Source organism: Acomys minous (genome assembly GCF_964271855.1).
Source record: "Acomys minous genome assembly, chromosome: 13".
In the NCBI taxonomy this organism is placed as follows: Eukaryota; Metazoa; Chordata; class Mammalia; order Rodentia; family Muridae; genus Acomys; species Acomys minous.
This window is the reverse complement of record NC_140495.1, coordinates 95128311-95150558: the sequence shown is the minus strand read 5'-3', so window position 1 is coordinate 95150558 and position 22248 is coordinate 95128311. Positions and strand designations below refer to the sequence as shown.

The 22248-nt window shown below is 45.4% G+C and overlaps 1 protein-coding gene and 1 long non-coding RNA gene across 7 annotated transcripts in view; one reads left to right on the top strand and one right to left on the bottom strand.

Moving 5' to 3' along the window:
- Positions 1 to 22248, bottom strand: part of RTKN2 (rhotekin 2) — a 153164-nt gene that overhangs the window by 95929 nt on the left and 34987 nt on the right. For 2 of the 5 annotated variants that reach the window (XM_084753342.1, XM_084753338.1), the window contains exons 1-3: positions 17628 to 17943; positions 9562 to 9758; positions 199 to 257 (exon numbers count right to left, since the gene is read on the bottom strand). In XM_084753342.1, coding sequence (XP_084609468.1) covers positions 199 to 257; positions 9562 to 9758; positions 17628 to 17870 — 499 coding nt within the window. In that variant the 5' untranslated portion in view covers positions 17871 to 17943. Of the gene's footprint in view, positions 1 to 198; positions 258 to 9561; positions 9759 to 16715; positions 16871 to 17627; positions 17945 to 22248 lie in introns of those variants that run through there. The other 3 variants (XM_084753339.1, XM_084753340.1, XM_084753341.1) reach the window with 3 other exon arrangements.
- Positions 16880 to 21921, top strand: LOC311581245. 2 transcript variants are annotated; one of them, XR_014773707.1, is made up of 4 exons: positions 16880 to 16989; positions 20763 to 20968; positions 21461 to 21577; positions 21776 to 21921. It is a non-coding gene; the product is annotated as an uncharacterized lncRNA (long non-coding RNA). The 2 variants fall into 2 exon arrangements; XR_014773708.1 differs by having other exon boundaries at positions 16881 to 16989; positions 21773 to 21920.

The window sequence follows — 22248 nt, the reverse complement described above, 5'->3', positions numbered from 1 at the left end:
CAAACCACAAAGTTCCACGCAATTATAGAACTAGGATGATACAGAATTATAATGACAAAATACTTAGAATAAATATTCTGATGGGGGTATGAACGATGAACCAGAGAGACTGGGAATCCAGAATATATGAGGCCGGCAACACCAGTCACTTTATAAGCTTTATATTCAGCGATAGACAGTGACCTGCCCACGGCATACCTGACAGAGCGAGCTTTCCTTTGCAGGATTTTCGTTCTTTACTTTCAAAACTCACACCACTGTTGAGAGAGAAAAAGAAAAACAAAAACGCGTCAACACCAACAAAGGTCTTTCTAAATAAGAAGGTTCTTCTCCAAGTCTTTCATAAGCAGCTGAGCTTTAAAAATAAAGACGTACCTACGGATGACTAACGTGAAGTAATTGGCTCAAAGGACGGTTAGTCAGCAGGTAGCTGGCTGTCAGGGACACAGAAAGATGCTCTCTTTTAAGTTTACATGAGCTATTATGCCTCCTAATAGTGAATGCTGGTTACCCAGTGATGGTGGCCTTTCCGACACTCAACCCGATGGACAGCATTGTCCCTGGAACAATAAACGTCACACCCCCAGTCCACTAGCTATGCTGGCCTGAAAGAGTAAGGGGTTGCCCACTCCTGCTGTGGGCTGCTACCCCTGATGCTGAGAAACACCCCTCCGCCCTCCGCCCAAATCACCTCATAGTATATATTTATGTGCGGTTGGCATAACAGCTCACTGCTTGTAAGTTCCAAAGCACAAACACAGTACATTAATATGAGAGAATCGAATGGGGACAGGGAGAGAGAACCATTTCCAAGGGAATTCTGAGATGTAAGAAAACTCTCTGGCCACTTAATTAGGATTTCATATCACTCCAAGCAAAGTGAGATATCATTCAAGCCGGACAATCAGACATTTAAGGACAGCCTGTGCTACCTATGGAGGCCTTGTCTCACGAGCAAAGAGAGGGAAAGGGAGATGGCTCAGTGGGGAAAGGTACTTGCTATAGGACCTGGGGACCTGACTTTGATCTCTAGGGCCCACATAATACAAAAAGGAACAGATTCCTGCAAAGCTATTACGTAAGACTAGTCTCAAACTATAATATAAATCCAATTGACCATACAATTTTGCAGAATTAAGTTTGTTTTTTTAAAAATGAGGGGGAAAAAAATCAAACCTCAAATTTCAGAAACTTTAGTTATTTCCAATTCAAATACTCTCAAAAATGTTATTCTGGGTGCAGAAGCGGGACGTCTTCCCAACTCATCCAAATTTAACAATAAAAACTGCCAAATGCAGTCCTTATATTAAGATACGCTTGCTTGAAAACCTGCAGTGTAAATGTCAAGTCTGAATGCCGGAATCGCGGACTCAGCCTGAGTGCAGAGCAAAGTCATGTGACAGTGCACTTATCCTAACAAACCCAGTTTATAACATTATCGTGTAAGACCCGTAGGTGCTAACTTTTTTTTTTTTCAGAGCTGAGGACCAAACCCAGAGCCTGTCACTCTACCACTTAGTAAACTTCCCAACTCCTAAAAGACAAATTTAACAGAAACTAATAAAATTTCCTGTAGGTACAGAAAATGAGCAACAGAGGGCGCCAACCTGCCACTCTGTTGCTCAAAAATCTGTATGAAAATGCTCTGAGTAAACACAGATTGGCCTGTTTTATATTGTTCCATATGGGGATTTTAAACAGCATTTCTTTGCCAAAATTAGTGTATTGTAACAATAAATAGCATAATGGCAACAATATTTTACATTTCCTTAATGAAATAATAAGAGGATTCTAAATGGGTGTTCTGTAGTTTGAAAGCAGATTATAAAACCCTCCACCTTTTATGCAAATAAGTGAAAACTAAAACACTCAGAAAATTAGAGTATGGAATTTAAAGTCTACAATACAACTATGATATAGTAATAGCTTCATGATGTACAGGATTATACTCCACGTGTGACATAGTCAGCGCGCTTCCATAGACACCAAGCCATCTAAAATTTAAGAAACAAATTCAGCAGCGTCTTTAAATACATGCTTCATTATGGAACTACTACGAGTACAGAATTTTGACTTCCCATCTACGCTCTTTCTTCTTTTAACTTATAGTACGTAAGCAATAAAGTAGGAGGCTGGGGTGTGAGGACTGGCAGTCACATCCAACTTGCAAAGTTATTTCAGCACTATTAAAAACTCACAATTATGTTGAATGACACACATAATTAAAGCCTATAAATGACTCTAATTAGCATTATTTTTTACAATGCCAAATAAAGCATTTCAGATTTTTTTTTTTTTTTAAGAGTGGAGAGGAGCTGGATTGACTGGGGCGGGGTGGGGGGAGTGGGGACTGACGGAGGACAGCGCTGAAATGTGCGTGCAAGCCGTGTGAACGTGGAGGAGGGTGCTGTGTGCCGAGCGCCCACACCGTGCCTCCAAGTGGCCAGGGGCGCCTGGGGCTGCTGCTGAGAAGGGCAGGGCGGGAAGCCTGCACCCCTGGAAAGGCTGGCGCATGAGGCAGAGCTGGACTCAGCCTGTGGCCTTCACCCAGCAACTACTAATTCCCTTAGTGAGTTGCTGTTCGCCTGGCAGCATCCAGAGAGAGAGAGAGAGAGAGAGAGAGAGAGAGAGAGAGAGAGAAGGGACGCATCTAGTTAAGCTCTCCCAGCTGCCGAATGAAGTGACAGCTCTAATGCGCCTGTGGAATTCTTTAAGATGTCACAGGGACACCAGCACTGAGCTCCGAGTACTGATGTTTTAGCTCCAGGTTTAGGGAGAAGACACATTTGCTAACGTGGTCAGCGTCTAACCCGCGGTTCCTGTAAAACCGTTGTCTAAGGCTCTCTGCACAGCCCACTAGAGCTGAAAAGCAAGGCCTCGTGTGGCTTCCCCCAGCAGCACAACCAGAAAACGGAGGCTGCCAAAAATCCCGCTCTCTTTGGAAAACATGGAAGCCAGCTCCTGGAGACCTCACCCCACAGAGTTAGGTCACCATTAACTAACGTTACGCTAGCCTGGATGGGTAGAGAATGTGTATAAAGCACGGAGAATGCCACAGCACTAGATCCTGGGGGCTGAAAAAATACTTAGGTTCAACCACTGTTAATACTGTGGAGGAGAGAGGCATGCCGTGGGAGAAGTTTGGCATGCAAATAAAAAGAACGCAGTTAACCTTAAGAACCCTGAGAAATGACGTCATATCCCACAACCAGAAAACCAGCCAGCCAATGTCCCAGAAGAATCATCATTACTAAAGGTATGGTTCACTACTCTAAAAACAAAACCCTATTGAGTAAGAAACCAAGGAAGGCCTCCTAGAGGCGTCCCAGGTACACCACCAGGGTCTTGGTCCAGGAAAACACCACTACATCATTATGAACACAATAGCAGACTCCAAAGAGAGATCCTCATATCCACACAAAGCCACTCCAAGGGAGAGAATCAGCTGATAAAAATACCCAAGCAACCACACTTTCAAAACCAAGAAAATAACACAGCTTGTACACAACACTCCAGAGCAAGTTATATGCGATTAAAACATGCACGTGAGACCAGGGATGTAAATGCGACTGCGAGAGCCTAAAGCATAAAACTTTGGACTGAAGAATCAACCATGGGCAGTGGCACGGTGAGAAGAAAGGATGACGAACGGAACCAGGAGGAGCAAACCAGTCCTGAAAGCAACACTAAAAAGCAAATTCGGGGTGCAGCTGGCAAGAAGAGGAAGAGGAAAGGATAAAAATGATTGAGCGCTAAGAGATCACAAGGGACGGTCACAGAAGACGGGCTAGGGGCCAACGTCTGTGTAAGTGGCAAGAGCTTTAAATAAGCAAAAAGGTGACCAGATAAAACTAACAGTTCCTTTCCTAAAATGAAAAGTTCCTGAAAATAGAATACAAAAACAAAAACAACAACAACAACAAAAAAAAAACACAGATGTTTATCAATGGTCTTAAGCCAGCTGTGAACCTTATGAGCTATAATAATAATGTCTTGAGCAGGAAGATACACCCATGGGTGCTGCAGTGGCATGGGTGTTGTGGGGTGGCCAACTACTTTCTGCCGGATTTAATGCCTGCTCTACAAGAGGCGGGGCATGCCCGGTGCTGTAAGTCTGCTCATGAACCCATTGTTCAGGAGATCTTGGGGACCAGCTGTGAACCCCGCTACTACTATTTTGCTAAATGGACATAGCATCAAAATGCCCTATCAGGCAAGGTTATCTCTCTACCCATGAGTCAGCGCAGCTCTCAAACCTTATGAAAGAAGTGTCCTCTTTGCAGTGGACAGTGGTGGCGGATGTAAGAAAACCACCAGTCAGGTGCATACATAGAATTAAGCCTCTGCGTGGTGCTCATCCACAGGGGTTTATATCACAACCCCCGTCTCTCACATCTCGGGGACCACCCAGAAATGGAGGGAGGAAAGACCGCTGAGAGCCAGAGGTCGGGGAGGACCAGAGCCAAACTGTGTCTTCTGGGCATGACAGGACCCTGCACTCCTGATCTCACAGCAGCGTGGTCACCTGCACAAGGTCAAGCCAGTCAATGGTTCAGCATGGAGGCGGAGGGGCGGCTCATGAGACCTACCCCTGGCTGAGGAGCTACCGGCAAAGGGGGCTTCGGGGGAGGGGAAGGTGGGAAGAGTCCATTTTCTTTAAGGATATAGCCATGTGGGCCAACCAAGCTCTACTAAGGGGGCCACACCCACGAGAGCATGCACAGCCAAAATGGGACCCGGGCAGTTATTGACAACAGACGAATCTAGAAGGTTTGGGGACTGAAGGGAGAGAACTAAATAATCAGTGGTTGCAAACTTCTCTGCAATAACTGATTTAGGAGAGGACTAGAAACGGACAGAAAAGCCACTGAGGCGAAAGCTTGCTGGAGAGTATCATACACACCCAGTCCCGGCACCCAGACTCCACTTATAGAAGAAGGCAAAGAGAGGAAAAAGGTGGCAAGAGGCTGAACCCAGATCCAGTGGAAAGTGGCTGAGTTAGCTCGAGCCTATAATCCAGGACTGGGAAGGCATGGGCAGGGTCACCAGTTCAAGGTCCACCTGGGCATCTTGGTGAGACTCTACCTCAAAATCAAGAGCAAACACAGGAGCTGATATGGGGCTTAGTGGTAGACACCTTCTTGGCATGTCCAAGGCCACAGGCTCAATCCCTTAAGACCCTACGGTCGACTTCCAGCTACCGTAAAAGATGGGAGAGACAGAGAAGGCTACAGGACGATGCAAGGGAACTGCGGGGCCAGTGCAGAAGGTAGCATATTTAAGGTTTTAAACGTCTAGACTCTTCAAAGCATCAAGGACAAGTGAATTTCAGGAAAGGTTAATTAAAAGAAACCAAAGGGATCTAACCAGACACACTGCTAAGAGAGATCTCTGGGCAATTAGATAGAGATAGAGATACAGAAAATTATGCAATTATTGACATTTTGCGTGTAGTCGTATTTTGACTATGCAGAAGGATGTTCTTAAAGATGGACACATGCCGAACTGCTCGGGTGTGCATGTCCTGTCTGCAACTCATTGGCAAACGGCTCAACGGAACAACGCATACTCGCTTGCACACGTGGCAGGAGATTAACAGCCTGGGATGTTTATGAAAGTTGAGGACAGAGAAGTCGTTTTTAAAAAGGCAGAAGTAGGCGAACTGAAACACTGAGGGCAGCAGGCGGCAGTGAGAACCTCAGAACACGAAAGGAAGCTACAAGGGGAAGCAACATAGCTAACTGCTGATACAGGGAAGCTTAATTTTCACTGTAACTTAGGAGCGGACCAGGGCAAGTGGCCACCATGGCCACCGCCGCCGCCGCCGCTGCCGCTGCCTCCGCCTCTGCCACCTCCTCCTCCTGGACCTGCAGAGTGACTACTTTCTGCTTTCAACTCTTCCAGGCATGGCATGAACCCAGCACTACTCCAAGAAGTTCAGCAGATGCACACAGCGCAGGTGTCCTGCAGCCCCGGTTTTAAAAGCCTTTGACTGGGATAGCCTAGAGGTGGCTTATGACACAGAACACTTTAAGTGAAGACCAGGTAGTCAGCCCGAGAGAAATACAGCCACTGGTTTGCATTTCCTCCTTTCTCTAATCACATCCTTTCAGGGGCTGGGGAGATGTCTCAGTGGAGAGTGCTGTTCTTACAGAGAACTGGGGTCCGGTTCCCAGCACCCACCACTGGGGGGAGGGAGGGGCTCACAACAGCCTGTAGCTATAGCTCCAGAGGATTTAGTATTCTGTTGCTCGTAAATAACCCTCTACTCCTATACAATCTCCCCAAACACTAGTTTATCGTGACCTCTTTTAAAATAAAACGGTAAGAGAGACTATTTAAAAAGATACACATTGGGTGTTGTAATCACTAGACAGCTCTGAGAGGTAGAAAGAAGCAAGGGTGGCCTCAGGTGGAAACGGGGAGGTACAGAGCCTGTGAGTCCTCGGGGCCCCTGGCCTAGCTCTCTGCGCCCTATGTGCCCTGGGCAGGCTGTCTAAAAGCGCTGCTTCCCAGATCTTTAGTGAAGACAGGCAGCCCGATGCCCCTGCGGTCCATCCCACGCCTTCCCTAGCTGTCTAGGCCTTCTGCTAAGAAACCCTACATAGGTCGTCACCAAGCGCATCTCTTCACTGTCCTCTTTGGGCTTGAGTTTGCTATTTGCTTTTTAGGAAGCAGTTTCGTGCCTCCCGCCCCCTCCCTGCTCTCCTCCTCCCCCTCCTCCTCTGTCCCTCCCCTCCCCTCCTCTTCCCCCTCCTTCCCCTCCCCAGTGAGACTGTTTCCTTCAGTCCACAAGACCCAGTTCACACCAGCTGTTCCTCAGCCACAACACTGCACACTGATTTGATTCTGGAAAAAAAAATTTTTTAAAAGAAAGAAAGAAAGAAAGAAAAGAAAGAAACCCTATGGCAGTGGTTCTCAACCTTTGGGTCGCCACCCCCGCCCCCCAAAACCACCAGAAAACAAAGATGTTTACATCATAGTTTGTAACAGTGGCAAAATTACAGTTGTGAAGTAACAACAAAAATAATTTTGTGGTTGGGGGTCCCTGCAACATGAGGAGCTGTATTAAAGGGTCACAGCGTTAGGAAGGTTGAGAGCCACTGACCTAGAGTAACAGTCTATAATTATTTGGGAGGGCATTTTATTGCAAAATTTTACAAGAGTTAGACTGGGGTCCTTATCATTAAAATGGCACTTTAACCGATGGTAATACATACATATATTACATATATGTAAATATATACTAGAGCAACTTTGTCTCTCTCAAAGACTAAACACACTAAGGGACAGACTGCTGGCTCTCCAAGGGCAGCCTGTTTGCTGCAGATTCTTATGTTGCCCTGCGATGACATACTGTCACACCGTGTTCTTCAAACAGGGACATCCGAGCACAGTGTTTACTAAGCTCACACAAGTGGCAGCTGCTTGGTGACCCTAATCAAATGGCAGAATCTGTGTCATTTTCCTCAAGGAATTAAAGGAGCTATGGGAGGACCCTCACTAGCCTTGCAATGACTTTTATCCAATAAGAAAGCAAGAGCTGGGGCTGGGGAGACAGCTCAGTCGTTAACGGCTCACAACCAAAAATACAAGAAAGCAAGAACTGTAACTCCCATTATATTTGGTCAGTGGCCTCAAGCTGTATCTGCAGATACAAAAACAGATGGGTCACGCACAGGAGTCACGGGTCATTTTAAATCCCAGAGAAATATCAGTAAAGGGTTACAATGCTTTCATATGAATGATAAAAATATAAATAAGTATATGCAAAGAAAAGAAGACATTTTCATTTGTGAGAGAAAATTAAAAAAAAAATCCAGAAATTTGTGCTCATTTTCAGCACAGAGTCCCAGATTCCGCGCCCCCCCCCATCTTTGCTATATAAATCTAATACAGATCAGGCTTTCTTGCTATCTTTATAAGTCTCCAGAAGTGCTAAGACGCCAAGTTAACAAAATGCTGAACTCACAATCTGTTACAATTACAATTGCTTAAGGAACAGTGAATAGGTGCAAGTGTGGGTCCCAGAACTAGAGAAGTGACGCAGTAGTGACTGTCTGATCTCACACTCTCTTAAAGCAAGGTTTCTCAAACTCTGCCATTTAAATGATCCCTTGCTATCAAAAGCTCCTCATAGATGCATAAGCTTTGTCTTCAAAACTATCTTGTCAGCATCTAACCTTGGCATAAATACCATCCTCTCCTGACCTGGCTTAGGAACATCAGCCTCCACCTGTCTTCCAGGCTGATGATACTGAGATGCATTTTATTGGTAATCCTGGGGCATGCGATACAAAGAATAGATTTGTTGAGCACTAAAGCATTCCATTGGGTGTACACACATATACGTATACATATACATATACATATACATATACATATACATATACATATAAAATCTACAAAGAGGTGTTACCTTATCACCCCCACGTAATGCAACACAAGGACTAAGGCACAAAGGTTCCAGCATCTACACTAAGGTAAGGCCACTGACAAACTGGCCACAGTCCATATAGATGTCGGTTGTGTCACGACCTACTTCTGTTTCATTCTCTGACATGTCTGTACGTCACTTTTAAGGAGTTTAGTGGAGGGACACAGTGTCCCACCTGATGACCAAGAAAGCACACAGAGAGACTTTCCACTTGTACCAGAACTACAAACAACCAGGGAGACACTGAAGTCTAGCCTCTAAATTGAGTTCACCCAAGGTCCAGGTAAAGGCATTGTCGTTGTCTGTGAAATGGGATACAGTATGACACGCAAATGCCATATCAACTCCACGAGGGCAATGTGGAGTGACGCGGCCCACAGGGCCAGAGACTAAGCAGCGAGCCCTGACTGGAACTAGTTGCCACCACTTCTGAGAACACTGTAGGAAGGGCTGTGCTTGTCTAGTTTAACCTTCCTTTCCTTCATGTTTATGCTCTGTGGCCCACTCAAGGCAACCTCTCTAAGCTGCGGTTAGCCTTAGTGTAAACAGCACATCTATAAACAATTGAGTTCATTTGTTTCTAAGCAACTACTTAAAAAAAAAAAGATATTTTAATTTTACTTGTATGGGTGTTTTGTGTGCGGCTATGTATGTGCGCCAAGTGCCTGCCAGGAGCCCACAGGAAGACAGGAGAGGGCATAAGGGCGCCCAGTACTCCTGTTATTGGTGGTTGTGAGCAGCCACGTAACTGCTACAAGCCGAACCTGGGTCCTCGGCAAGAGCAGCCACTGAGCCACGTCTCTGGCACCGGAGATTAATTTCTTAAAGCCACTTTTCTATGGATTCCACTCTTGGTCTCAGCTCCTCCTTCTTAAAACACTGTTCATCCTTTGCTCCTCACCCACGTTAGAGGGAAACAGAGCGCCACGTTAGACAGCTCAACAGAAGCTGCTGTTCCGTGAGTTCACTTTGCTGTCCACACAGCTATCGCGTTGGCTGGCCCTTCCATGCTGGCCTTCCAAAGGTCTGGTGACCTGACATATTTTACTTACCCTTAAATGACACTGTGTCTCCTGTTCAGATGCTGAAGCACACTAAAGTAAGGTCAATTAAACAGCACTAACCGTCTTCCGGTTTGCTTCCCAGCCTGCGCTTCTAACTTGCGAAGCTCCGCCGTGTACGCCTCTATCCGAGCGCTGCATACCATGAGGTTCTTCACGGCATGTAAAACCTGGCCTTTTTTTGTAGTCAGGGAGAGCAGCTTCCATATTCCTTCTCGTATTCGGATTTCTAGGTCTATTTTCTCTCGGATGCTGCAGTCCTAAAATAGAAAATCATTTTGTAAGAGGCAGCAATAGTCTAGAACTGTGTTTGGGACAGGCGATGGGAAATGTGCTAGACACAGTTTGTTTTCATACCATTCTGAGAAGGAAACCAAGTTCACGGAATGAAACAAAGAAGGCTATTTCAAAAAGCTATTTGCAAAACTCCTAAATTTCTTTCATTATTAGGAATTCTTTCCAACATACTGGCTCAAACCAAGAGAAACAAAGATGAGAAAAACATGTTGCTACCAGAAACTCCATTAGCTTAATAGAGTTCTCAAAATTCATGTCCACCCAGAACTCTAAAATGTGCCCTTATATGGATACAGAATTTTGCACGTGTTATTAATGAAATGGGGTCACGTTGGATTAGAATGGGTCTCAGATCTCAATAAGGCCTTGACAAGACACAGACACATAGACGGCCACATGAAGACACACAGACTCAGAAAGAAGGTCACAAAAAGCCACAGACACACAGAGGCCACGTAAAGACACAGGCATACATTCAGCGAGGCCACATAAGGATACCCACACATGGGGGAGGGGCTACAAGAGGACGGACACACACACACACACAGGGCTCGTCATATGAGGACACACAGAAAGGAGGCCCTATGATGCCAAATGAAGAGGTCAGGTGGACACTAAGCTGGAACCCAGCAGGTGGATGGCAACAGCTAGGGCCTGAAAGAGGCAAGGAAGCAATGTTCCGGGAGAACGTGCAGAGGGCGAAGGTACCGTCATACGCGGACTTCTCACTTCCGGAACTGGGGGGAATTTATTGGTCATATATTTGATACATTTGTTAAGGCAGCCATTGGAAACAGACAGTAAGTACCTGGAGAGATGACGGCTCAGCAATCAAGAATGCTTGCTGCTTGTACCATGGAGCGTCCCCAGCACACACATCGGGCAGATCAAAATCGCCTGTAACCTCAGCTCCAGGGAAACCAACACCCTCTTTGTTCAACGCATGTGCATATACCCCCACCCCCGCCCCCACCCCGACACACACATATAAATAAATAAATAAAAACTTAAGCATACAATACTAACTGTAAGCAAACATACTACACACATGCTTGGGAGTGCTCTGGGAGACTCGGATATGTATGACTGATGGGCAGTGAATTCACCATGGGAAACCTTTCTCAGACAGCAGACGGCTGAATACAGGAACCAGGGCACAGAAGCAGAGGGCTGGGCTAGCCGGCACAGCGAGCCAAGGCTGGGAGCTCCACGCCTGGGAATCGCCAGCAGCCTCGGCTGCCGGGACAAAGAGAGACCCGGTTCTGGACGTGTTTATTTAGGAATCATCAAGAAATTTCTTTGTGGTTTAGTCCTGGCTTTTGGCCGTATAAACTCCCTTGCTGGTCTCCTTTCTTTGTGCATGGCTACATTTCTTCCGACTCTTGCTTCATCTATGTATGACACGTCAGCCCCAAAGTCTTTTCTCCTCCTCACGTCACCAGCGATTAATTAGAAGAACCATCTATCTATGTGACCCATGTGCCTACAGTAAGAAACGGGTGGCAGGCTGACTTAGCGCTGGCAAGTGCATGCTGGGAGCGACTTGAAGCCGGTGGAGCCGCTTTACCCCCACAGCACAAATATAAATAAGTGCCATCTGGTGCCTCAGAATTCAGCTTTGCCTTTTAGACCCAGCGATGAGACAGTTGATCGAACCAGCACAGGGGTTCGGGAAACTGGCTACATCTGAGAATCAGCTGCGCCACAGAGAAAAGATCTTATTAAAGTATCCGTCCCATTCGATTAGGGCCCAGGTGTTTTCTCACACAAGGGCGAGTGCAGTGTTTCTCAACCTGTGGGTCACCACCCTTTAGGGTTCATATATCAGACAGCCTGCCTGTCAGAAATTCACATTTATAAGAGTAGCAAAATTAGAGTTAGGAAGCAGCAACAAAATAAATTTATGGTTGAGGGGGTTGTCACAACAAGAGGAACTGTATTAAAGGGTGGCAGCGCTAGGGCGGTTGTGAGTCGCTGGGCTACTGTTTTAATGGCTCAGCTGGACTGCGCGTGTGGGACAGTGAAAGTCAGCGATCTTAAGGCTGCAACCACCCGAAGGAACCAGCAGGGGGCCACAGCCACTCAACACGTTAGCGTGAGCCTTAGAACTTCCATCCTGTCTGTGAGTGCCTTCTCCCATCACGAGTTGAAAAACACTCAGGGAAATTAGAGGCTTGGGAAACAGTAAGGACAAGAACTCCAAGGTCTGAAAAACAAAACAAACAAAGCTTAAGCTAATTAAGATTAAGTTAATGTTCACTAAGGAAATGAGGGATTTGTTGCAGTTACTAAAATTTCATCCTTTGTGGAAGGAGATAGCAAACTGGCCTGGTTGGTGCCCGTTTTTTTGTTTTTTGTTTTTTTCAATATATAAATAAGGTTGTTGTACCTGAATCACACTAACTATGGCTACTTTCCAACCACAATGGCAGAGTTGAGACACTTAAAAGATTGTGGCCAGCAAAATAGGAAATACCATGTGGGCTTTTACCCACGCCGGTGGCTGTGTGCTTCGGACTAGGCCCCTGCCTCCTTTGCCGAGGCCAGTCAAGCAAGTGGGAGAGGGCTGATGCAGCTGAACTGACTGCTAAGTGCATGTACGCATCACCTTAGAGCACACTCAGCTAACGGTGTCCGCTACTGCAACAGCTCGACGTTAGTACGCATCCACTCTATATGGAGATGGACGGAGAAGGAAACCTCTCACACCAGCACGAAGCAGCCCTGGCAAAGGAACAGTGTATACAGCAGGACTAGTCTTTACTTAGTAGGTGTCCATGGTACTGCTGGGGAGAAATTGCTGTCTGGGGCCATCCGCTGGGAATAAAGATCGTGAATAGAGGGGGAAGCCCACGGAGCACGCAGCGATGGAGAGGAAGCCCACGGAGCACGCAACGATGGAGGGGAAGCCCATGGAGCACGCAGCGATGGAGGGGAAACCCACGGAGCACACAGGGATGGCGACTGGCCTCCAAGAGGGCTGAAGAACTAAAATCGTTACTGTTTCTTGTTTTGCTTTGTTTTGTCTGAGACAGGGTTTCTCTGTGTAGCCCTGGCTGTCCTAGAGTCTCTTTGTAGACCAGGCTGGCCTTGAACTCACAGAGATCCACCTGCCTCTGCCTGCTTAAGGCGTGCGCCACCACTGCTCAGCCTAAAATCATCAGTGTTTCTGCCTCAGCTCAGAGCACAGCCAAGCAGAGTTAAGGATGACTGTAGCCAATGAGGAAAGCTGCTGTGCATGTATCCTGCTGGAGAGTGTTAGAAAGCGAGTCCCCGAGATGAATGGGTCAGTCACCCTCTTTGTCAGGGTTCTATTTTCTGAGTAAGGGCGCCTGCGTATACTCAGGTCAAACAGAAACCCATGTCACCGTCCTGATACGGCAAGTAGTTCAAGTTAACAGCTAAGATGAAATGCGCGAGCAAAGCTAAAAACAGAATAGATAGACTCTTTGAAAGTAGAAGGCAGGGGCTGGGAGAGACGGCTCAACAGGAGTGTTTGCTGTTCTTCCAGAGGATATGAGTTCGATTCCCAGAACCTACAACATGCAGATCACAGCCACCTATGCCTGCTGCTCCAGGGGACCCCACACATGCACACACACACACACACACACACAGAGAGAGAGAGAGAGAGAGAGAGAGAGACATGGTGACACACACCTTTAATCTCAGCAGAAGCATGGCAGAGGCAGGCAGATCATTGTGATTTCAATGTCACCCTCCTCTACATACTGAGTTCCAAGCCAGCCAGGAAAGACCTTGTCTCAAAAAAAAAAAAAAAGTGGAAAGCAATAAAGGAAGACACCAAAGTTGACCTCTGGCTTCCATATGCGTGTGCACAGACAAGCATAGCTGTACACACACTCCTATGCAGAAACTGGAGCTGGGGTGCAGCTCAGCAGTGCAATGCCTCTCTAGAAGGATCTTGAACTTGATCTCTAATGCCCCAGAAAAGTGAACATTACAAGGGAGATGATCCAGATTATGGAAAAGAGACGTCTGGGAGGTATTAATAACTGGAACAGCACCAAGGGACGGCCTTAATGGCAATCCTAAGAAATGACTTTTAAGATTGAAAGCAGGGATGAGGGGGCTTGATAAAACGAGACAGAAACCACGCATAATTCTAACTGAAATCACTACCCACCTAACAACTGTAACTACGACAAGTCGGTGAAGAGACCACAGGAAAGGCAAAGATAATGAAAAGCTGTTTATATATAGTCTATTTGCTTTTTAAAATATATTATTATCATTGTTAGTACATATGTGTGCCCTGTGTATGTGTGCAAGGTGTGTGTACACAAGTACAGTGTGTATCTGTGTGTATAAGGTGTGTGTATAGATACTTGACATGCCATGGTATTCATGTGGTGGTCAGACAGCAACTTTTGGGAGTCAGTACTTTCTCTCTCTCTCTCTCTCTCTCTCTCTCTCTCTCTCTCTCTCTCTCTCTCTCTCTCTCTCCATCTCAGGTCTCAGAAATCAAGCTCAGGTCCCCACCACGTACAGCAAGCATGTTTACCCCTGGACCTGTCTCACCAGCCTGAATCTCTGTTTCTTAAACAACATCCCATGCACTGAAGAATTGTTTATGTACAGGAAAAAAAATTTTTTTTTTAGCACTAACCAACACAGGAAACTGGAGTGTAGTTAGTCTACTCCACGTTCTGAAAACACAAGAATGAAAATGCTTCTTCTCAAACTTTGCTTCCACTTACGCTTTCTGCAGAAGCCTAACGGTGACAAGGAAGAGCGGCTCGCTGCTCGGAGGAGTAGGACAAAGGGATACAATAAAAATAGTCATCTCTGATACCCTATGAGCATGTACAGGGGGAGGAGGCCCCCTCAGTCACAGTCATAGGGGAGGGGAGTAGGGGGAAATGGGAGGGAGGGAGGAATGGGAGGATACAAAGGATGGGATAACTATTGAGATGTAAAATGAATGAATTAATAAAAAATTTGTTTTTAAAAACAGTCATCTCTCAAGGTTGTCCTTCTGCGGCCACCATGCTCTCAGAGTGCCTGTCAAACCCTCAACTTTCTAAGGCAGGCGTCTCAGCCGCTCTGCAGCTGAATTCTTCGCACATGGGTTACTCAAAGTTGCACAGCACTGTGAGATTTGACCCGAATCTTACACCAAAACCAATATGCCGGGTGTGAGGAACCACACTTCCTAGGCTGAAGTAGAGCTCATATGAGTCTAAACCTCTGGTCTCATCCTATTAGATCACAGATCTCATTTATGGAGGAAAAACACACACCAAATAAAAACTCAGTGTTAGTCAAGAATAAAGTTCCCCTGCTCAGTATTCCTGTGGCATCGAAACGTATCACTAGTTTGTTATTTGTCTTCAAGACACTAACAAAAACCGGTTCTACATTTGAATTATTTTGATATTATAATGCTTAGAAGTTACTATCTTACCATATTTACATAAGCCAGCCTTAATATATTTGCTATATATATGAGTATTATGCATATCATATATGTAGTGTATATATATGTGTGTCTACATATATATTTATTTTCCTTCCATACAGCTAAGCTTTGCCATCCTCTTTTCTGCACCATTCTTAAATGTCACTGCAGCAGACACTGATAAGCACATTTGAACTTGGGATGGCCACACCAGCACTCACATGATCCCTACAAGAAACTCAACAGGCGCCGGGCGCAGCGGTACACTCTTTTAATCCCAGCACTCAGGAGGCAGAGGCAGGCGGATCGCTGTGAGTTCAAGGCCAGCCTAGTCTACAAAGTGAGTCCAGGACAGCCAGGGATACACAGAGAGAGATCCTGTCTTGAAAAACCAAAAAAAGAAAAAGAAAAAGAAAAAGAAAAAAGAAAGAAACTCAACAGATCTTCACTTCACTAGAAAATCAAGACTGTGCTAACAATCAACACAGACAGCAGTGAGCTATAGCTCAGCTGACAGATGGCTTGCCTATCTTGCATAAGGCAGTGGGTGAGATCTCAACCTCTGCCTAAGTCAGGCGTAGTGGGGGACTCCTATAATCTCCACAGGAGGAAGGTGGAGGCAAGAGGAGCTTCAAGAGTTCAAGGTTATCCTTTGAAAACGCAAACAGGGCAGCCAGAAGTCATACTAAAATAGGCAGAAACAATTTCTAAGAGATTTGAACGTTTTGTGAATGTTAGTGGAAAGTAGCGCCTGATAATACTAGTACGACTTGCACAATTAACTCGAAGCCTGGCTCAACTTTTCAGAGAATTTCAGAGAGCTTTCTAACAATGCTGGATCTACTAAAGAAATTCCAAGAAACTGCAGTCTTCGTCTTGACCCGCAAATCTGGCAATTGCATGTGGTTCAAATTACAATACCTCAGAAACCGGTAAAAGAAGGTGAAAATTAAGATGGAAGTGAAGATGTAGGTAAAAAGGCAAGACAGTTTTCTTTTCCTTAAAATGCTAAAATAATGAACAGGGAGTAAGTATACTTTTAACACTTGACTGATACTACCAAGAAATATTCTCAACTACACTAAGTGCAAACGGTTTTGAACACAATTTACGGGGCTTAAGAAAAAAAGAAAGCAAACACTGGATTTGTTCGCAGCTCACTGTCCTTTTTCCTAGTATTTGTACAAGAATCAACGTTTAAACTTATACCTTTCTATAAAGCTACGAATATGTCCTTTGAGCGTCCACCCCGCTGTCCTCCACAGTCTGATGCTCGCCTACACCACAGTGAACGGCGCCTTGCATTAGAGGCTCCCGGCTCTTTACCTCCTTTGCAAGCTTTAAGAGCGACAGGTGGGAAGGGCCCCGGGCGTCCTTCTGCAGCCCCGGGCCACAGTCGGCTCCTAGAGTGCAGCCTATTGGCATGCAACGCTACAGAACACGCCCAGCTCCGGGTCTCTGTCCAGGCTGCCGCTCGCCAGTCCCCAGCCTCGCTCACCTGCTGCACGGGGAAGCCCCTCAGCAGCTGCCCCTCCATTTCCACGCAAGTCGGAGACGATTTGAAAAGCGCGCCCCGGGGCAGCAGCTGCAGACCGCACCAACTGCCGGGCTGTACCAAGTCCGGGCTGCGGGGGGGGGGGGGGGGGAGAAACCCAGCCAAGGACGCCGCGCACGCGCACTGGAGCGCTCCGGCTGCCGCAGACGCCGTAGGGAGACGGGAGGGCACTGAGGAGACCCTCGGCAGCTGCCGGCCTTAAGCGCGGGCGGGGTCTGTGAGTGCTGTGGGAGGGGCCTTCGGGATGGGCGTGGTCTGTGGTGGGCGGGGCCTGAACTAAGAACACGCCTGGGTGGGTTGCACTGGAGTGGTTGTGTGTGTTTGTGTGTGTGTGTCTCTGTGTGTGTGTGTCTGTGTGCCTCTGGACTAGGTGATTCTAGAAGCTTCACAGTTAGGAGTAACTTTCTTCTTATATTAGCAGCCTGTAATGACCCACACTTGCGAAGTATGTGAAACTCAAAATTACCAACAGCCAACTCGCCCAGTTCCCTCCAAACACAGGTCTGAATTCCACTGTCATTAGGCACCCTTTGCCTTAGCGCACAACTCTATGCTACCACTTTGTGGCCCAATTATCCATTATCCCCTACCAACGTGAGCTTCAGGAGCCAGGCATACTACCTGACTCACAGAAGAAATAAACAGAGAGCTCATCTTCACACACACAGAGTTTACCATGTCACTCAGGCAGCTCTCAGACTCAGACCGAAATATGCGCCAAGGGCAGCACCTTGAGAAAATCAAAAAGCATGGCCAATTGCAAATCGGGCACTGACGTGGAAATACGGATCAATGAGTGTCGCAGGTGTAATAATCCTAGGAAGGAATCCAGGAAAGGCCATGGTTAGCCCTTACCTGTAGACTATAGATAGTTGCTGCTAAAGACCTTCCTCTTTGGAGAAGAAACGACGTGGGCCTATCTCTCTCTTTCTTAGTCATCGAGGGATGTGTCCCGGAAGTGCTTAAGTAAGTGCTTGCTGACAAGCTGGTGATTAAAGTAACTCCGAATAGGATTTCTGTTTCCTTATTTATCCCCAGGTCCTTTCTTGTTACTGCTAGTTTCATCAAACGTAGTTCTCTTTGATGTCTGTAATGCATACAAAAATAGAACCAGCCAGCAAAACACCAGAAGGTTAAAGAGCCAGTAGCTGAGGATGTGCCCCAATTGGCAGGATGCTTGCCTAGCCTGCGCAAGGTCCTGATTTCCTTCCCCAGCAGGGCATCACCTGGGCGTGGTGGTACCTGCCTATAATCCTAGCACTCCAGAAGAGGGAGCAAGACAAACAAAAGTTCCAGGTTACCGTTGGCTACAAAGTGAGTTGAAGTTCCTGTGGGCTCCAAGAGACACTGTCAAAAATAAAACAAAGTGGGTTAAAAGAGTTCACAAGAAGTAATTGTAGTAATTTAAAAATTTACTAGAGGAAAATAATAAATACTATTTTGTTACTATTTCAGAGCTAAGTTGGGGTATTTTTCAACTCTCCTCAGGCTCTTCTGGAATATGTTAGGCGTCCCCCCACCTGCTCAGGTTTAGCTCAGCTGGAGGCTGAGTAATGGGATCATTTCAGTATTAATTATAATGCAGACGTTATTTATATTAGCTACAACAAATAGAGGTTAATTCATAATTTTAAAAGAAACCAGTAGAAACAAAGCAACCAAATAAGACAATGAGTGTTAAAAGTGTCTTTTCCCACATTCTTCTTCTTAGTTGTCACTGGCCTGGGACTCAGAGATCACCCTACCTATGCCTTTCAAGTGCTGGGAGTCAAGACATGCCCTCCTGCACCTAGACCCATTGTTTGTTTGTTTGTTTTTTTTAAACATAGCTTATGGCAGAATAGACAGCTTTTAATATATATATATTTTTTAAAACATAGCTTATGGCAGAATAGACAGCTTTTAATATATTTTTACTTCACTGAAGATTCTCCAAAAAAAATCTTATCTGAAAATTATCTTCAAGTTTCAGTGAGCTAGTTTAATAGGTAAAGGAACTTGCTGCTGCTAAGCCTGGAAACCTGAGTCCTAGCCCGGAACCTGCATTGTAGAAGGACAAAACTGACTCCCATATGCCGTCCTCTGCCCACACACATGTTGTTGCATACAAATGCCCACCCTGCCCTTACAACAAAGAAATAAGTAATAAACAAACAAACATTTTTTTTTATTTAAAGGAAATTATCTTGGGGCTTTCTTTGTAGATGATGAGATTAAAATGAACTCCATAGAGGGTTATGCTTTGTATTATATATGTAAAAGAGAAGGAAAGGAGAAAGGAGGGCGAAGAAAGAGGGAACTGGAAGAGGAAGAGAGGAGAAGAGATGAGGGAAAGGGAGGAAGGGAGGGAGGGAGGGAGGGAGGGAGGGAGGAAGAGAGAGAGACAGAAACAGAGATCCAGAAAGACAAACAGGCAAAGAGGCCAAGCAAAGACAGTGTTTATTAAATGAATAAGCCATAATCTACAAACAGCTGAAGCATCATATAATCTTACAAAGGATACGGGATGCTGAGTCTGAGGACTCAGCCCTACAACGCCAGGAAGGCCGCTCAGTTTCCTTACCTGTAAAACAAGAACACTAACAGCTAGCTTCTCTTTCTAAAGTTGAGAGAGAGAGAGAGTCAGGTGAGAGAAGGCTTTCCGAAGTGCCCTGTAACCTTCTCATCCCACACACATCACTAACAAAGGAAGAACATGCCAGTAGCTAAAATCAAGCAAAGAACTCTAAGAGCAGCAGGCTGGGGAAATATACACACACACACACACACACACACACACACACACACAAATATGTGTGTGTGTATATGTATATATGTACACATACACATATTCAATATATATACATATATATTCAATATATACATATATATATTAAAAAATACTCAAGCTACATCACCTACCCCTGTCAACATGAGAATTGGTGCATATAGGGGTGGGGGAGGGATGCTGGTACACACCTATCATCTGAGTTGTTCTGAAGGCTGAGGAAGGGTTAAAAGGTTGAAGGCACTGGGATAATTCAGCCCTGGCCAGTCAAAATAAAATAGGAAGGGGCTGGAGATATTAACTCAGTGGCAAAGTACCCAACAAACGCAAGACTTGGGTTTGATCCCCAGTGCTGAAAATCAATACCGTCATAAAACTCCATCTGGAAAACAGTCAAACTGTGTGGCAGACATCGAGAATAACATTAAATCCATAAGTAAATAAAATATAAATATTGTTCAGGGTTATTGTAAGTCTGTAAATTGCAGATGAAGGATGAGAGGGTTGAGCTTTTATGGTTACTAAGTTGATCAATATTAATCTAATAATGCTAAGGTTTGGAAGGTGGAAATCTGATCGATACGAAACATTGGCAGAGAAGATGTAAATGTGCTTAATCATTTTGGGAGGAAAGTGGAAATATAAGGTTGAAAATATATGTATGTACAGACATATGTGTGTCCATATATAAATTCCACTGTGAGGTATATATTCTTTCCTTTTACAAAAAAATACTTGCAAATCTGTACTGGCAACATTGTGCTTGTAATAGGAAAAAAAATACCAAAATAACCCAAGTGTTCATTTCAGGAGTATGAATAAATTATAGCACTCTCTACCCAGAACACATACATCTTTAAAAAGGAATATACCATAACCCTGTGTTATATATGAGTATGTTGGTACTTCACTAAATGAAGGAAGCTAATTTCAGAAGACTATGTTGGATAAGATTTTTTTTTTTTTTTGAGTTTCAGTCGCAAGAGAGTTGAAGCCATATTGTTCATTGGAACCCACGTGGTAAAAGTTTACACTTAACACAGAGGAGAAATGTTTGTGATGACGTGTGTCTGAAGTGTCCTCAAAGGCTCGTAGCTAGTTACGTGATGGTCTCTGTGAGTTTTCACGTGCGTCAGCCCTGTTCTGTCTGGGTGGCCTTCTTTCCTTGGAATCAACCACACCCTCTGGCTCTTACAATCTCTCTATCTCCTTTTTTTGTAAAGTTCCCTGAACCCCGAGGGGAGGGATCTGATGGAGACATCTCACTTAGGACTGAGCAGTCTAAGCTCTCTCACTCTCTACACACTGTCCTGTTCTGGGTCTCTGTACCTATGTCCATCTGCTGCAGGAGGAATCTTCTCTGATGATGACAACCAGACGCTGATCAATGAGTATAGCAGAACGTCATTAGGAGTCATCTTATTGCTAGGTTCGTTTAGCAGAACAGTAGTGTTTGGTTTTCTCCTAGGTCCCTGGCCTTTCTAGTCTCAGATTCTTGGCCACCTGAGAGCAGTGTCAGGCACAGGATCCATCTCAAGGGTGGGCCTTTATTCCAGTTAGATAATGGTTGGTTACTGTGTGGATGGAGTTGATATTCTCTACCTTTAGGTGGGTACCAGGGACCAAACTCAAGCCTTCGACTTGCAAGGAAAGAGCCTTTATCTGCTGAAGCATCTCACTAGACCCTTACAGTCACCATCTTCAAGGGGCTGTTAAGAGCCTAAGTGAGATTACTGAAAGGCTCCCGAGGGACACCTGGTAGAACAGTAGTTCTCAGCCTTCCCAGTGCTGTGTCCCTCCAATACAGCTCCCCCGGCTGTGGTGACCCCCAACCACAAATTATTTTTGTTGTTACTTTATAACTGTAATTTTGCTACTGTTGTGAAATGTAACGTAAACATCTGTTTTTCCATGGTCTTAGGCAACCGCAGTGCAAGTGTTCTTCAACCCCCAAAAGAAGTCATAACCCACAGTTGGGAACCACTGTAGCAGAATCACAGTTGATAAGGTGGAAATCTCACCCACAGGATGCAGGAGGGTAAGATGCCCGAACAGTATGCAAAGTTAAGAGTTTTGTCTGAGATCTGAAGGCCATTTGGGGAAAGAAATGAATGCACTTCTATCCAAGGTCATACACATTCAAGCCTTAAGCCTGGACCATTGTTTCTTTGACATCTAATGTCTGTATGTAGAAGGACTATTATTTCTATATTGCATCTATTATTTTTATTAGCAGTTATCATGGCAGACCTTGATTGTGGAGAATTCCTGCCTCTTTGCTGGCGGGAGGCAGCACATACCCTGGAAATCAAGAACTCCCCTCCCTTCTTACATCCCCATAATTTCCCTACTCCCCTACCCTGCCTCATGAAATATCCACATGAAATTTGGAGATAATAAATGGGATTTGCATATTACTTGGCAAAATGACGATGCAGTTTCAGGGCTGCCAAAACTTGACATTTAATCCTTTTCTAATACTTCATTTTGATTATGAAAGCCCGGGCACCACGCTACAATGCTTGCTGCCGAACAGCTGGCTGTGTGGATCACAGCTTGGGAATTCTGGGAAGTGGCTGTCCAGGGGAGTTCACAAGAGAGTGAGTTGCCCATGGGGGGGGGGCGGGAGGATGGGGGCAGTTAAGGCATACTGAAGCTGTTACTGCTAACGTGACCCGCCTTTACACACTCTCCTGAGGAAATCAAGAG